Source organism: Penaeus japonicus, unplaced genomic scaffold (genome assembly GCF_977035675.1).
Source record: "Penaeus japonicus unplaced genomic scaffold, GWHDUDI00000001_assembly GWHDUDI00000002, whole genome shotgun sequence".
NCBI lineage: Eukaryota > Metazoa > Arthropoda > Malacostraca > Decapoda > Penaeidae > Penaeus > Penaeus japonicus.
In genome coordinates this window covers 42,106,639-42,124,138 of record NW_028234404.1, presented here as the reverse complement: position 1 = coordinate 42,124,138, position 17,500 = coordinate 42,106,639, and the positions used below count along the sequence as shown (strand labels likewise).

The 17,500-nt window shown below is 38.2% G+C and overlaps 2 protein-coding genes across 4 annotated transcripts in view; one reads left to right on the top strand and one right to left on the bottom strand.

Moving 5' to 3' along the window:
• The window catches only part of LOC122243620 (uncharacterized), a 5,014-nt gene extending 931 nt beyond the window's left edge, over nucleotides 1-4,083 (top strand). For both annotated transcript variants that reach the window (XM_043001255.2, XM_086551756.1), the window contains exons 2-7: nucleotides 1,466-1,559; nucleotides 1,720-1,807; nucleotides 2,078-2,385; nucleotides 2,610-2,874; nucleotides 3,019-3,145; nucleotides 3,670-4,083. In XM_043001255.2, coding sequence (XP_042857189.1) covers nucleotides 1,466-1,559; nucleotides 1,720-1,807; nucleotides 2,078-2,385; nucleotides 2,610-2,874; nucleotides 3,019-3,145; nucleotides 3,670-3,854 — 1,067 coding nt within the window. In that variant the 3' untranslated portion in view covers nucleotides 3,855-4,083. The remainder of the gene's footprint in view (nucleotides 1-1,465; nucleotides 1,560-1,719; nucleotides 1,808-2,077; nucleotides 2,386-2,609; nucleotides 2,875-3,018; nucleotides 3,146-3,669) is intronic.
• Nucleotides 4,084-6,740: 2,657 nt separating this feature from the next.
• LOC122243621 (V-type proton ATPase 116 kDa subunit a 1) overlaps nucleotides 6,741-17,500 on the bottom strand; it is a 16,027-nt gene continuing 5,267 nt past the window's right edge. The window contains exons 5-17 of one of the 2 annotated variants that reach the window (XM_043001256.2): nucleotides 13,255-13,364; nucleotides 12,891-13,017; nucleotides 12,269-12,445; nucleotides 11,781-11,993; nucleotides 11,182-11,332; nucleotides 10,870-11,009; nucleotides 9,944-10,189; nucleotides 9,669-9,778; nucleotides 9,295-9,502; nucleotides 8,285-8,473; nucleotides 7,909-8,121; nucleotides 7,509-7,630; nucleotides 6,741-7,364 (exon numbers count right to left, since the gene is read on the bottom strand). In XM_043001256.2, coding sequence (XP_042857190.1) covers nucleotides 7,268-7,364; nucleotides 7,509-7,630; nucleotides 7,909-8,121; nucleotides 8,285-8,473; nucleotides 9,295-9,502; nucleotides 9,669-9,778; nucleotides 9,944-10,189; nucleotides 10,870-11,009; nucleotides 11,182-11,332; nucleotides 11,781-11,993; nucleotides 12,269-12,445; nucleotides 12,891-13,017; nucleotides 13,255-13,364 — 2,103 coding nt within the window. In that variant the 3' untranslated portion in view covers nucleotides 6,741-7,267. The remainder of the gene's footprint in view (nucleotides 7,365-7,508; nucleotides 7,631-7,908; nucleotides 8,122-8,284; nucleotides 8,474-9,294; nucleotides 9,503-9,668; nucleotides 9,779-9,943; nucleotides 10,190-10,869; nucleotides 11,010-11,181; nucleotides 11,333-11,780; nucleotides 11,994-12,268; nucleotides 12,446-12,890; nucleotides 13,018-13,254; nucleotides 13,365-17,500) is intronic. The other variant, XM_043001257.2, reaches the window with a different exon arrangement.

The window sequence follows — 17,500 nt, the reverse complement described above, 5'->3', positions numbered from 1 at the left end:
GTGATAAGTGCATCCTCTTTGGAATGAACGCATACAAAATAAACCACCACTATTGATAAAGATATAACTTCCCGATGCAAGAAATGTATTTGACACATTTCAATTAAATCTCTAAAATTATTGATGCGATGGAAACATAATAACATTTCTTGCAATTTGAAGATATTTAGTGTTATTTATACTCTTATCAGTAATTAAACTCATGCCCCACCGTGCTTAGGGCGTTGATTCCCAACCTTTTCCCGTGTGCAACCTGTGATCAACGTATAGTAATTTCCATGGTTTCTATCAGTGTCTTTCATCTTCTCAGATTCAGTTGATTATTAGTTATAGGTAGTGTTATGATGCTAATAAATATAGGACAAGAACACTGTAATTAAAGATTCTAGATAAGTAATATGTGAAAAATATTATCTATAGGCAAAACCCAGTGAATTAAACTCATATTTTTCAGATTGTTCATGACCCCTCAGAGAGTATCCCTGGTACAAAAGCAGGAAGATAAATACACAACTTAATACTTTCTAAAAGTATTATTACCTTCATAGAATATGAATCATCATCATCATCATCATCATCATCATCATCATCATCATCATCATCATCATCATCATCATCATTATCATTATCATCATCATCATCATCATCATCATCATCATCATCATCATCATCATCATCATCATCATCATCATCATCATCATCATCATCATCATCATCATCACCACCACCACCACCATTACCATTCATTAGGATGGATATAAACTACTGTAATGGTTGTAAAGTACACATAAAAAGCAAAGTAAAATCAAGTTTACAATAGTTTATCAAAGTATAAAGATCAACATTTTCCACCACATATCTCGTGAGGAACTTATAGACCTCCTTAGCAATTTATCCTCAAATAAGCAACATGATATTTTATATGATGTCGTTAACCTTTATTTCTTAAGCCTTTCTTTCCAAGCAAGACTGGGAAAGAAATAATATAAAAAAGAAAGAGGAATAAGTTAGCATAATGGCCTGAATTAGAGAAATTATATATGCTTTAGTATTTTGGACTTTTTAGTTCTGGTATTTGTGTTTCTTCTTTTTCTTGCTTAGTCTTTTCCTTTTTCTTCTTCTTCTTCTTCTTCTAATTTTTGTCTTTTTGATCATCTTTCTTTTTTACTTTTACTTTATAGACTTACTTGTGCAATGATGATTTTTTTGTGTGTGTTGATATTCATCGGGATATTGATATTATTTAGATGTTATATGTTTTTATTATTTTATTGATGTAGATCAATGTATAGAGATACAATCAATTTATTTTGCTTTTAGTTTTACTGAAAGAAAAATAAGAAACAGAATAGGTTTTTTTATGTGTGCATGTGTGGTATATGTGTGTGTGTGTGTGGGGGGGGGGGTTGCATTTGTGTTTGTGAATACAATTAACAGTAGCAATTTCTTCTCAAAATAATTTCAGGGTCAGATGAATCGACACGTGAATTTATCCAGCTCCGTTACAAGCTTCGCCACCTTTTTAATGGGCGAAAACATCAGTGTGAAAAAGCCTACAGGTATGAGCGTGTTCAATTATACATGCCTTTATTTGGGATTCTTAGAAGAAGGGTGAAAAATCAAAATGAATAAATGCAGATCTATATCAGTAAAGTTAAGAAAAAGAAATTGATAAAAAAACCATCCAGGGTTTTTTCTCTTGATTTATTTCTCTTCCAGTCGCATTGTTGAGGAACTTGGGCTTACAAATATCATAACACCAACCCAGGCCAGGAAAAAATGGTCCAATCTTCTTCAGAAATATATGGTAAGTATATAGTGTTGTGTTTTATATTGCTTTCTATGCCTAACAAAAAGGGACAATTTTCCATGTTAGCTAAATTATTTGTCAAAAAAAAAAAAAAAAAATTATATAAGAAGTTCTTCCTACTCTTTTTCTTCTGAAGGGTTAGTGATCACAGGCTTTCATCAACCTTTTGATTGCTGTTAATTTCAAAGTTATCATAAGAATCACTAATAACAGAAAATATAGAACCATTATTGACTACCTTATAAGAATTATGAACATCTTTCCCAGGATATAAAGGGAGGCTACTCAACAGCTAATGCAGACTGGCCATACTTCCAAATACTTGACCAAATTGTTCCTCTTATGAGGAAAGAGAAGATCGAGAAAGTTCCGCCAGCTTCACTTGACCATAGTGACATTGAAGCAGCACCGGAGAGTCTGCAGAGCCCCTTAACCACCCCTGTTGTGGCTGCCAGAGATCCCCTGGCTGTGACTGCAGTGGAATCAGTGATGGTGGCAGCTCAACCATCCACACCTTCAGGGGAACAGTGCAAGACAGAGACAGCTGATGGGGAACCCCCGAGGAAAAGAGGAAGGTACGATGGATCTCAAAGTCTTTCCTGTTTAATGGTAACCCAGAGTCTGAATGGCAGGTCATTTCTTTCATAGGGGAAACATGATAGCAAATGATTGTCTGGATCGACATGTTTAAGATTTAGTGTCTTTATTTTCAGAGCAGTCTTTTTCATCATCCACTTATCTATTATCAACACAGCACAAGTCAACCAAGTTCTTTACCCTGTTATTATTATCATCACAGGAGTCGGCGTGCAGCTCAGCGTGCAAGGGACAGGTGGTGGGGAGCAGTGGAGGATGATGATATGGGTTCTGACTCGACCAGCTCTGCAGTGAAAGGGGAAATATCAGGTCTTCGTATGTCAAGCAAGTCATCTGTGTCCGAGAGCCTTGATCCCACACAAATGGAGGTCCAGACTTTCCAAATGTTAGAGTCTTGTTCTAATGCCTTGGCAGACATTAGGGAGACACTAAAGATGCATGCTGAGCAACAGGAAAGCATCATGCAGGTTAGTGTGTAGTAAAGTATGATACCCACACATTTTTTCTTTTCCTTTATATATATATATTTTTTTTTCTTTTCTTTTCTTTTTTTCTCTCCATCTTGTTTATATATGAATAAGTTACTAATTATATTTTTTTCAAATTCCTAGAGTTTACAGCAGACAGTAGTGAGTCAAGGAAACACCATTAAAGAACTACTGTCAACTATGACAAGCCAGAATGCAACACTGATTGCTCTCATGACGCAGCTGTCAACAGGTGCTACACCTCAGCTAGGTATTTATAACAGTAGTTACAAAAGCATTATAAAAAATACATCATTCTAGTATTATATAAATCAGCATTATTCATGCATCAGAACCCAAATATGATAATTATGTTATTGGGATTTTATACCATGTAACATATTTTGTCATATTTGCTATGCTCTTGTGAAGGAGAATTAAACCAGATCTAGAGATTTCCCTTGGGGTAAACACCATAAAAGATATTTTATTAACCCTAACTTTATGGGCTAAAAAAAAAGATGATAGAATGTATTAAAAACATTCAGAAAAAAATCAGTAACCAGACTGTAATATGGAAAAATTACCAATGAGAAGGGAAAGCACTATTGACCATACTCTTTTGCACAGAATGACTGGAAACACTTTATTCTTCATCTTGAAAAATGTGTTGTAGTTGGAAGCAAATTGTACTTTCATGTCCCATCTCTCTTTCAATATTGTTTTTTGCCTAGAATCATCAGAATCACTTACTTTCCTTTTCTTTTACACCATTTTTTCTCAAACACCCCTCAGGTATAGCTAGTGGTAGCTTCAGCCAGCAGAAACACCGAGAGACCCAGGCATCTCACCCACACCAGCAGAGTCAGCTCCTCTCGTCACAACAGAATATCATCAGCGCACTTTCCCATGAAACCCAAGACTGCGAGAGTTCCTTGGTCGAGAACTCTGAATTGTCAGATGATATGACAGGCTTGTAGGGGTGGGAGGTTCTTTTGGTTAGGAGTGTGATCATCATTCTCTTTGCCTAATACAATGTAAATTATGGATTTAATTACTCCATGGTTTGTTTTATACATGATGAGCTTTGTTATTGAAAATTTTAGTTACTCTTTATGGGTGCAAATGTAATCATTCATCAATCACTTTATGAATCAAAACAGTGAGTGACAATGTACAAAACTTGATCTGAAATAAATGCTTTATTTTGTCACACATCTTTTTTTCTGTCTTGATCCTTCATGTAATTGAAAGTATTGCTTTTAGTTTTGTTTTTTTCTCTCATTGTTTCTCACATATGCATTTGCTCTTTCTTTCTCCATTAACTGTGTAATGCTAAAGATTTATTATTACAGATGAAGTTCTCACAGAATAAGTTTGTCCTTTTCTTTTTCCTCTATCTTTCAGTTTCTCTTGTTTTGCCTTGCCTTGCCTTTATACAAAGTGAGTGCCTACTAAGTAACTTTTATTTGATCCAACCAGGGTACATGTATGAACAACAGAAACTGTCAATGTATTATATCCAGTTATGGTAAGATGGTTTTCTTTCATCATGCTGCTGAAGATCCACTTTTTAAGAAATTCTCTGATTAGAGGAAAAAATTATATGTAATTGATAGTTATATATTGCCTGTTTTCCACTTTTTGTTCTCGAGACAATCTTATTTTCTTAATTAAAGCTTAAGCAGCCCATACACTGGCCTTGACACATTTGAATCCTCATTAGTAATCTACTAAAAAAGATGTCCAGTACAGCCTTGTCCCTAAATATGTTTTTGTTTGTTTTCATGTTTTTCCTTCCTAAGTTTAGAGATCTTATGCAGATTCTTTTGCCTTCATAATTTTTACATGCACACACTACAGTTGCATTTCTACACAAGTTTAAAAAACTAATTTTATTGAAGGCATACATACCATTAATGTGTAGAACTAGTTTTGACAGTTGTTGTATTCGTATTTTACATTACAAATAGGGGTCAATTATAAGTGCTTTATCTTTATTTCATATCCCAAACAATTACTTTCTAAAAGATGATACGGAGGACTGGAGTTACTTTAAAGTTCTATAGGAGAAAAAAAGCATGGAACAAATACACACAACTAAATCAAACTTGCAGATATATAGCTTTAGCTGTAGTCTTGAAAAAGTGTAACATATAACATGCCATAAGGACTACAGATATATATCAAAATTGATGCCCATATACATATGGTCTTGAATAATATCTAAAATGGTTTTCGGGAAGTTTCATTCTTGGTGATTTTTTTTCCAAAAAAAAGGCTAAATTTCATAATTGCAGTTTAAGAAAAGATTATTTCATTGTTAACCCTTTCATGACGGTGTGTCACACCCATGTGACAAGAGCTTTTGCCTGATGAATGGGGTCATGATGTTCGGGGATTTTGGATCACGGTCATTTTATTGTGGTATGAGTAATGAGTGAGTGATGTTAACAATTGCAGTCATAGTTATTATAACAGCCTTAACCCTCTCTGGACGGGTGGTACACTACGGTACCGCGCATTCTTGGGCCGTTCGCTGGGTGACGCCATATGGCGTCATTTATTTAACTGATTTAGGCCTATGCATTCGAGAGCCCTGGCATTGTAACATGTAAGGCTGGAATGCCCCCATCGTGAGTGGGTTAATATTAAGCAAAATGGATTTCAACTCACATCCGAAACCTAGATGGCACCACTTTCTTCTAGCACCAGCAGGAGAGAGAGCCTTGAATGGCACCCATCTACGGTCTCTAGCAAGCACTATCTCTATAGAGCGATGACACAGAGCAAGTTGCCGACCTCTTGCTCTAAAGTACAGCAGATGAAAGATGTGCAGGCAGAACAAGAGGAGGAAAGTGACTAACACCATGCCCAATGCCTATAATGTGCCCCTGTGCCAGTAGGGATGCCTTTTATTGTGGCACTCACTGTCAAAAGCACAAGTTTCCTTCCTCTTCCCTATCTCTTCATGTTACCTTCATTTTGGATGGTTATAAGTTTCATGTTTGTTCATGACAGCACACAAATATGAAAAAAATCAAGTTGCTTTTTGCCCTCCCCTGATACAGCAATACTTCTATCACATTGAGTATAAAGAAAAAAATGAGTAGATATAAACCCTGAACTACAATTTTAGTCAACTGTAGAATTGATAGAACCTGTGATATGACAGATATATGTCTAAAAACAGTAAAACACACAAAAAAAACAACACAAAAATGGCTCTAGCTCTACAATGAGTGACTAAAATAGAGTGGGAAAAATCAAGGGATGTTGCTGAAGCTGCCGTGCTCAGAGATAAAACCCATCCTGGAGCCTGGGTAAGCAAATCTATCCCCCGTCGGTAACTGGTTAAGAATGTTTTATTTGATTTTTTTTAATCTAGGTCTCTTAAATCATTTGTATCACATGATTGAGATTAGCCTTTGTGTTTCTCAACAATTTCATTTTTCCTTTAATTATATATATATATATATATATATATGGACAGTATTGGCATCTTCAAAATATTATTTCCCATAAGATTTAAGATTCTAATCTTTCTTAGTGACCCTGAACCCAGTCAACTTAGGACAGAAAATCTGGTAACCCGTTAATTTATGTATACAGCTATAGTATTTCCTTTAATAATGGCCTCGTTGCTAAACTGCAAAGGATAGTTGAGAGATGTACTATTTATTGGTTATGTAGGATAACATAAAATCATTGAGAAAAATTATTATGTAAAATAAATGACTTCTCCTAATTCAATACTTCAATTACACTGTCAGTTAACAGCTTCAACAGTTGTCTTATAATTCTGTCTTTCTGCATTGTTTATTGAAATCATACACTTAACCATGAATTTCTGGAAACAAACAAAATTAGTTTAAGAATTTATTCATATACAAATCCAAAAGTTAATACCAATTACATAAAATAAGCCAATTGAGACCTGATCACATTATACATGTATAATTTAGCTTCAGCTGAATGTCCAGGGAGAAGTAAGCTACACAGAACCCCAAACATAGTACCCCAACAAGAATCACGCCAGAAAATATGTTGAACCTCTACAGAGTGAACTGCAGAAGGTCAAAATCCCTTCTGGGTGATGAAACAACCATTGGCCACAACTTTTTTCATCTCATCAGTGATTTATTGATCTCCTTCCATAAATTAAAATAAAATCAATAAAATTTGTTATACAGTTTTAGAGAGACTACTTTGAAGTATATTTTGATCTATAAAATTTAATATTCTACATTTTGCCATTTCTCTCAGTTACCATAACATGAATTCCAAAGCTCAAAAAATATATTTCATTATCATTTGACTGAATAAATAAAAGATTCTACATGAATTTTTGTTTTCTTTCAAAGAAGCTTTGGAAAAATTAAAGCAATACAATTTATGCATCTTCTTCATCTCCACTGACAATGTGCTTGAAGCTGAGTGGGGTAAAGGCATAACCTTCTCCCTTATAAAACTTGGACTGGAACTCCACCCTGATGAAGGAAAAAACAGTAATATTAACATTAAGCAAAAAATTTTCTCCTCCCCCTCAAAAAATATTTATGCATGCAAGCTATCATGATCTCATATACAAAATCCATATGCTAGTATTCACAATACATGGTATTAAATCTTACCAGTGAAGACGGAGAGTGTGAAGGAAGGCAGACAGACCTTCCATCAACACAAGAATACTTATAGTGAGAGCCGCCCATGCAGCGAAGATAAGATACAACATGATGCTGCCCACATAAGAACCCTAACAATAAAAAGAGTAAAACTGATTAAGCCATATTCACTGTATACTGTGATGTTTATTTAACCAAAATATCCATTTTGGACAACAAATATTTCCCGATATATCGGCAATATGAATAAATTGACAATCCTCATAAATCTGACACTTGTAAAGAAGGTCAAGGTTATATAAAATCTGTTATCATGCTTAAGTAGTAACATCAGTCCCTTTTAACTGAAGTGAGAAAGATCCTTATTCTTTAATACATGAACAAGAGTCCCCTTAACCTGGGTACTTACCTGTGAAAGACCAATTTTCATGACCATATTCCACAACACCTCCGATAACTGGGCATGGGCCAGTGACAGGGCCCATAGACGGAGATATGAGGCGGTATGAGACACAGAACCCAGAACAAACTCTATGGTGTGAATGGCTTGTTCAATAAACACCTCACTGAATTCAAACTCTTCTTCCTCCTCTCCATGTCCACTTGTGGAAGCTTCACCACCCTGAAAACCATTTCAATATAGGAAATAATATAGAAAGAGTACTGTATTCATCTACCTCATCTCAGTATGTTTGAAAACTTACTGAATTGATGTAATGATGTCAACATATAACAGTGCAACAAAAATAAAACATAACTGACCAAAATGATGAAAGCATACTCACAAGTTCTCCATTTTGTGCAACAGCTTGCCGTTGATGTTGCATTTTCTTGGCATTGTGGCGGCTCTTCAGAATCAAAGGCTTTGGAATGAGCATAAGTGGAACACAGATAATACACAAGATCAGCAAGATGAGCTGTAATATGTACTGACCCTCAAACATAAACACCTTGCATGGGGTCGTCGGGTCTTCCTGAAATGCACAAGAAAAAAGTGTCATTACTTGAAAGAGGTAAAATTCAACATATAATTTCTTTGATAAGTAAAAACAGTAATCAAACCAGAAAGAGAGAGGTAAAAAAAGGGAGAGGGAGAGGGAGAGGATGAGGGAAAGAGAGAGGGAGAGGAAATGAGAGGGAGGGAGAGGAAGAGGAAGAGGAAGAGAAAGGGATGGAGGGACAGAGGGAAGGAGGGAAGGAGGAAGGGAGGGAAGGAAGGAAGGAGGGAGGGAGGGAGGGAGGGAGGGAGGGAGGGAGGGAGGGAGGGAGGGAGGGAAGGAAGGAAGGAAGGAAGGAAGGAAGGAAGGAAGGAAGGAAGGAAGGGAGGGAGGGAGGGAGGGAGGGAGGGAGGGAGGGAGGGAGGGAGGGAGAGGGAGGGAGGAAGGAAAGAAGAGAGGGTGAGGGAGAGGAAGACACAGGGAGAGGGAGATATAGGGAGAGGAACACAAAGGAAAATGGAGACACAGGTAGAGGGAGACAGGGACAGAGGGACAATGGGTGAAGGAGACACAGGGAGAGGGAGACACAGGTAGAGGGAGACACAGGAAGAGGGAGACACAGGGAGGAGGAGACACAGGAAGAGGGAGACATAAGGAGAGGGAGACACAAGGAGAGGGAAATACAGGGAGAGGAACACAAAGGAAAAAGGAGACACGGTGAGAGGGAGATACAGGGAGAGGAACACAAAGGAAAAGGGAGACACAGGTAGAGGGAAACACAAGAAGAGAGAGACAGGGAGAAGGAGACAATGGGAGAAAGAGACACAGGGAGAGAGAGATGGGGGATGCATACTTACTTTTTCCTTTTTCAGTAACACCATGTTGATAAACGTGATAAGGACAGATGGGGCACAGGAGGAGCTCCGTTCATCACTAAACTCCGGACCGGCACCATACATAACCCACTTAATGAACACCATAATGCACAACCACCCAAACATGCCAATGAGGAAAATCATCTGTGGCAAAAACTCAAAAATCATGCTGATGTAATTCCTGAAGAACCTGCAAGAAAGAAAATAATATAAAGCATGAAGCAAAACATTATCTAGAGACTAAAGTCAGACAGATCAATAAAGAAAAAATTAGGACCTTTTGGTATCTGGAATCTGCCTTTCTAATTGACATGTTTGCTAATATTTTCAGTGAACACTGTGAGCACACAACTTACGTGTGGTTAAAGAGGGAAACTACAACACCAAAGATCATGTGAATCACACCAATGATGATTGAAATTTTCATTTTGTAGCTGTTTTGGAAGGCAATCTTGTTCACTGCAATCTGAAATGTTATACAATAGATTATGTAACAATAAATTACAAAACAAAACTTGCATTTTTTCGTAATCCACAAACATTAGAGCAATAGCCAGATACCCATTAAACTACACTATTACGTTTTAGGATGTCTCATAAAGAAACAAGATTTTCGAGACCCTCAACACACCTGCCACATGGGGTCAAACCCAAATGGATAAGGCTTGCCGGTATACTCTTCACGATAGGCCGGATCCAAAGTGATTTCCTCCCAATGTTCCAGGTTCTCAACAGTGGCATTGGGATTGATGTGCCACGCCGAGCCAAAGATGTTGAAGGACTTGGAGAACACATCGTTGTATATAATGCCAGTGTAGATGGAGAAGCAGGACATGAGCAGGATAATGTAGCGACCGCCAAAGAAGATGTTCCAGATCTAAGACGAGGAGCAATTTTAGAATATATTTTTAAAAAGTATCAGCAATTTATATAAATGTACAATAAATGTGTATCGGTTTGCATTTTTTTCTTTAACAGAGGGGGAAAAAATTTGACTAACAAAATGCTTAACCCTTTCATGCCGGTTGATGTGTTATCACATCAGAGTAATTTTTTGCTCCCCCGGGAGACATCCTAGAATGTCAAGATCTCTCCCTCAAAATGCATGTTTTACATTGTTACATATGTACATAATCATAGGAGTTCCATTTGTATACATGCATTTTTTATTCACTTGTGGAAATAATGTAAACAAATACAACAATCTCTGATTACCACCCCATTGAAGTGGGTGGGTGACATGTAAGCCTAATGCCCGAGACATTAGGCTTACATGTTTGAAATACCCTGGCATTTTTACCATTTGAAGCCAAAATAGCCTCATCGGCAACAGGTTATAGGAAAATAAAGTGTTTCACACATCCTAAGTTTGTCAAAGTTACCAAGTCTTTCTTCAAAATGAAGCAGGAAAATGGATGTGGTTACATTCTATCAATAATCTTCCATTTTTGCTCATATTACATGAGCAAGTACAGAAGAATTAAACAAGAACAGAAGGCTTCACTATATCACAGACCAAGATTATTAATTATCCCAACTGAACTTTATGCCTCTTACCTCCCCACTCATCTTAGAAGCAATCAGAGCCTTTTCCCTTATGACCATCCAGGCAGCAAAGGCCAGCATCAGCAAACCATGTCCAGCATCACCAAACATCACCGCAAACAGGAATGGGAATGTTGTGGTGGTGTAAAGTGCTGTACAAAAAGATGCAGCAAATCTGTCATTAATTTTTTTCCTTTCAACAATGCTGCTTGACCAGTGCTTTAACAATCTTCCTTAATTTTCAAACTATAGATTTCAACAAATATTGAGATATAATTCTTAATAGAAATATAATGCCAGGAAAACTAAGTTAGCTTATCTTACCTGGATTCACTTCCCGGTATGTGGCCACACCATAAGCATCAATCAAGTTCTGGAAACCTGATGTAAACTTGTTTGTACGGTGGAAAGTTGGCGGCTTCAGGTGAGTTTGCATTCGATTCAAAATCGGTTGCACAGAGCTGCCAGATCTCTCCTATAAAGTAAAAATTGATAATATCAAACACTGCACAAAAGTGAGTGAATAAACTCACTGCCATCTTTATTTCTTTTAAAGACTTCTTTAAGCAAAAGTTTCACTGGTCTTATCTGATTATGGACCTAGACTCAAGTCAGGAATTATCACCCTTTCTGCTGGGCCTATTCACACTATCTGAGAAACTTGTTGAGCCAGACCTAATGTGTTCTTTGCCCAGATCCAGATATATTTTTGCATACAAATAAGATCTAAAGTCTATGATCATCTGGAAAGTCAGTTAAATATAACTGTGCATTTATAATATTAAAATTATTCTGATGCAAGCCTTGAGACACTAAGCTAAGGGAAGTCTAATAGCAATGTAACCAAAATGGAAGGCTGGGCAGCCATAGGTAGCTCAGGGACTGAGGCTGAGTCTGCCTAGTGGAACCTGGGTTTTACTCACTGTTCCTTTGCGAAGAGCATCACGGATGACTCCAAGGTCAGAGGTGGGTATCCAGCATTCAGCGATGAGGCACTTGTTGGTCACATCAAGGTTCAGCATGTTGAGTGTGTGGTAAATGGCCTTGATCTTACGCACCTTAATGAACCAAGTGCGAAGGTGCTTTGCTGCAGCAGCCAAGACACGACGCCTGTGGTCTGTGGTCTGGCTTAGAACCTACCATGGATGAATCGTTTCCAGTCAGGATAAAGCAACCAGCCAATGAAGGGTTAGTGTTTGCAAGATCTTCAAAGTAATCATCATATTACAATATCTAAAACCATACTGTTACAGAAGAAGAGTAAAGTGAAAGCTTTGTTTCTCTATCTGTACCATAATGTCCACATTTAAAATCTTGCCAACATTCTATGCTTTTCAATGTTCAAATCAGTCTATGCTTAGTCTAACACACCCAGTAACTTGTTCTTCCTATCTCCCGAAACCAAACCCACCGTAGTCAGGTCATCCAGACGCCCTTTGACCCCCTGAGCCATCTCCTTCCTCTCAGCGCTGGCCTCTGGGCAAGGGTACATGGTGGCACGGCAGCCCTCACAGATCTTCTTGACCTTAGTCTTCAGCTGTTCACCTTGGAAGAAGATGATGAAGACTGTCTTGAACACCTCCTCTCCCTGCCAGAACAAAGAACAGTTAAAGTGTTTTACCTTCCTCTGGTTGCATTAGGACTTTGAATGTCATCATGAATAAGTCTTGATTCCAAAAGCAAAAACAAGAGAAGCCTCAAAATGTGTGTATATATGTGCAGACAGACAGACAGACAGACAGACAGACAGACAGAGAGAGAGAGAGAGAGAGAGAGAGAGAGAGAGAGAGAGAGAGAGAGAGAGAGAGAGAGAGAGAGAGAGAGAGAGAGAGAGAGAGAGATAGATAGATAGATAGATAGATAGATAGATAGATAGATAGATAGATAGATAGATAGATAGATAGATAGATAGATAGATAGATAGATAGACAGACAGACAGATAGAAAGATAATAGATATTTTGGAATGTTTATAGTGCTGAATGCACAGACTTGAAATCTCAGCAATACATCTTTTTATAAAGTATTTCTTACTGTAACAGGATCTTCCAGGGGCTGCTGAATGTCAGACCTGCGCACAAACACGTTTCCTCTGCACACTCTCCACAGCATGCGCTCGAACATGGGCATGCGCTCTCGCAGGGTGACACCGGCCACAAAACTAAAAATAAATTAGTCATTAATAGCTTTTCCCACTTAGCTACTCTTTCTTATATACTAATCAACCATGCTTCCTTCTTCATATAAAATTACTATCAATAGCAATTAATAAATGATTTATGTGAAAATTATGAGAATATCCTCTATAGCCATCAAACAGAGTAATGCTCATTCATAGTTCTTCCAAGTGATATCTTATTATATAAACCATGACAATGAAGACATCGGCACAGCTTACCCCAGCTGGACGGGTCCCTTTCCCTCCTCAGCTGGCAGCAGATTCTGGGTGATACTGGTGCTGGGCTCAGAATCACGCTGTTCAATGTTCAGGGTAGACTGTACCTCGTGCTGCTCATCAGCCCAAGGTACACCACACACAGCACAGCACATATCCACAACACACAGCACAGCACATATCCACAACACACAGCACAGCACATATCAACATCACACAGCACAGCACATATCAACATCACACAGCACAGCACATGACAGCACATACCCAAATCACACAGCCAGCACATCACATGTTTACATCACACCACACACAGACCATATCACATGAAAAGACACACCCCAAACACACATCAAAGTACAGCAAGTGCCAACACCACACATCACACCAAACATAAGTATATCCACAGCACACCACACATCACAGTATCCCCACAGCACACCACACATCACAGCATATCCACAGCATACAACACATCACAGCATATCCAAATCACACCAAACAGTACAGACAGTCCAAGGCCAGATATACCACACAAACATAATTGACATGTACAAAAATTGCATCCAAAAAATGTATCGCCCATCATGTACAAATTAAAAACAAAAACACCCAGAATAAAAATGATGTAAATATCAATAACAGTACAGTAAACATGTGATTTGTCAACAAAAAGAAATGTATTGTTGACATCCCAGATTACAATCATAATCAATATTCACAATTTCATTTGGATATTTAAGAAATCAAAATTCATAGGAGATTCCAAAATGATGTTTATACAGTATGTATCCATAAAGGTATACATATTCATTAGCATACCAGGGATCCATTCACAGTGGTATCCACACACATCCGCATATTCCGCCACATCCAAACCCATTAAGGCACATCCACACATGCACACACACACACACACACACATCCACACATCCACATTCATACAGAGGAAGAACAAACCAAAAGAAAAAATATGGATTAGTTATTAGTATTATCAGGTTACTTACAACCCTAAATATTAATTACCTGCAGATATTAAGCCCCCAACTTATTAACCCACACAGGACGGGTGGTACAGCATGTGTACCGCGGCCGGCAATTCAAACCAGTTGCCCAGTGGCACAGTATTGCAGCTATTATTCATTTTTATTTTAAAATTAATAAAAGTAAGCACCCATGGGACATTCTAAGGCCCGAGAAAATGCCCCGTCGGGAATGGGTTAACTTTTCTAGGATAAGCAAAATTTTTTAAAAAGTGAATTCTTGTTAACTATTAGTAATAATGTATCTATTACCTTTGAAACACACAAATGAAAGTCCACACACCAAGCACCTATTATATCAAAATCACTTTTCAATACATATTATATCATGATTTTCAAATTATGTAAAATCTCAATAATGGTACTTAATTGATTCATTACCACTCAACATAGAGCCTAGAAGTAGTAATGTGTTATTATGGCATACATATAAATAGCTTTAAAAATGAATGCCACTATCAATTCACTATGAAGAACACAAGGGATCAGCTGATGTGAACTCAAACTGTTGCTTCAAAGGAGTTAAACAAGTCTAATAAACCATAAATATAACCTGTTAAATTTCCTTCTAATCACCAATGGTTAAATTTTATAATAATAATAATAATAATAATAATAATAATAATAATAATAATAATAATAATAATAATAATAATAATAATAATAATAATAAAAACAATAATGACAATAATAACAGAAGTATATATAAATATGTATAAATATGTATAAATAATTATGATATTACAAGCAGCTGTCAAATCCACAGTTTAAAATCATATAAAGCATTATACAAGTCTACATAATTCACAAGAAAAAAAATAAGAAGAGAAATGCTATCTAACTCTGAGTATCATAGATTAAAAGAAATCTTTTCACAAAATGACAAACACCATGTTCAATAACCAAGATATTATGCCTTATCCTGTAACTGCCACCAGTCCTATATAACTGACCAGACCAGTGATAATAGATCTTAAAAACTATGATTATTATGCTTATCATTAAGTAAAAAAAACACCCGAACTTCATCTTCAATTCATGCTGTCACATCTTCCACGTTTATAATCAGTCAGTTCTCCAAATACAAAATTACAATAAAAAAAACCAAAATTATTTTTTAAAAATCTATTTGTAAGGAAACTATCATCATTCTAGTTCAACCAAATACTGCTTAAGTACATAAGAAATTCTATTTAATCCTAGAGAGCTGACTGCTATCGTAGACACTAAGACTAGGAAGAATGCACTTAATTAGTAGTTAGTGAAAGCTCAAGAGGTATCATCATGCAAACAATTAAGGAAAAGAATATACTCAGTAGGAAAATAAGCAATCATTGTTATCTAAAGTAACAAAGAATTACAAGAGATTTGAACATACACCAGGGCCTGTGTTTCTTGAGTAAAAGTTTCTCACTGTCAGCAAAACTACCAACTCAATTTTAACTTTGTTCTATTCATGGGCATTTCAATCTTTACAAAATCAATATTCTGATGTAAAAATCACAAACTTTGTGTTTGAGACTTGGCATATCATTCAAAACTTCAATATTCATTGTGATCTTCATTCTTCTAGGAATTCAATGGGGGGGGGGGTCCAGGGGCAAACTCTTTCCCCTGGACACCCGGATTGATCAGATGGCGGCCCAGTTCCTTGCAAATGTCCTACAGTCCCCACTGGACTCGCAGCTAAGACAGAGAGTGCAGCGTCGGCTTGCACAAAACCAAGAACTCTTTGCTAACAACACCTGGCTGTCTCAGACAACCAGAGTGCTGAAACGCTTTGAGCTCAAAGAGACACTACTGATCAAGGGCATGGACCATCCCCACCCTGACTATGTCTCAGCCCCGCCGTGGGCACGATCCTTGATAGAGTTCTCTGTCATGAGTCTATCAAGAAGAAAAACGCAGTACTCACCGCCTCTATTGAAGGCTGAGGCGGAGAGGAACATTACAGCAATCAGAACAGTAAAACCTACTTCACGGATGGTTCTGTAGACCCCACCACCCGCACTGCAGGCGCCGGTTTTGCAGCAAGGGGCATAGAGAAAGCTATGCGGGTATCAGACAATGCCTCCTCGCTCCAGGCAGAGGCAGTAGCTATTATGGGAGCCCTAGCCCATGCAGCCCAGACGGACGGGCATGTTGTTATACACACAGACTCTAGGGCCGCCATTGACAGCCTGCAACAAAGCACGCCCCTTGATAACGTTTACCTGGTAACCTCGATTCTCACCATTGCTCAGAGAATCCTGGATCAGGGAAGACGCATCATCATCAACTGGGTCCCAAGCCATGTTGGTATTGAAGGGAATGACGTAGCTGACAGGTTAGCGGAGGAAGGCAGGAAGAAACCCTTGAGTGATCTTGTGGTGCATCCTAGCCGGGAACTGCTAAGGCGTAAAACGATGGTTGCAGGGCAGGTCGGTGCCCTGCAGCGACACAGAGAGGAAGCGAGAACCTCCCCCTCGGCCAGCTGGTACTCAAACGCCACAGGCTATGAGTCGCTGATACTCTCTCCCAGAATATCAAGGTGTGCTGAAGTCAGTCTGCACAGACTGAGATTAGGCTACCCTTGTGCGTGGCAAATCATCCCCGCTATTGGGCAAGATGAGCGACGCTGTGAGTATTGTGGCGCGCCTGACGCCAAATTAGAGCACTACCTGATGGAATGCGAGCACACTCGCTTCCTCAGGCAGGGCCCAGAGACGACAGCCGCCGGGCTGGTTAGAAGGCTATGCCTGTCATTAGCCCCCTGGCAACTGGAGCGCCTACAGGCAATCCGACCGCCAAGGTAAAAGTTCAGTCATGATGATCAGATGAGTCAGCACTTATAGCCAACAGAGACCGGGCTACCCCTTCCACACAACCCGGGCGAAGCGACGTCTTCGCAAAATCTCTCTGAACTGAGCTGAATTGAATCAGCGATGATGATCAGAAAAGATTAGATAAGATGAGTCAGCACTCATAGCTGGCAGAGGCCGGGCCGCCTTGAGCATATAGCCCGGGCGAAGCGACGTCTTCGCATATCTGTCTGAACTGAACTGGAATTCAATGGTATTTCATTGAACAATCAATTACAAGATAATTACCCCCTACTAAATGCAAATTGAAACTAAAGAAGACTAAACAAGGGACCTAGTCTTTCTACAGTGACTACTAAAACAATTAAACAAGAATATATAAAACAGAAACGTTTAGAGAGGAAC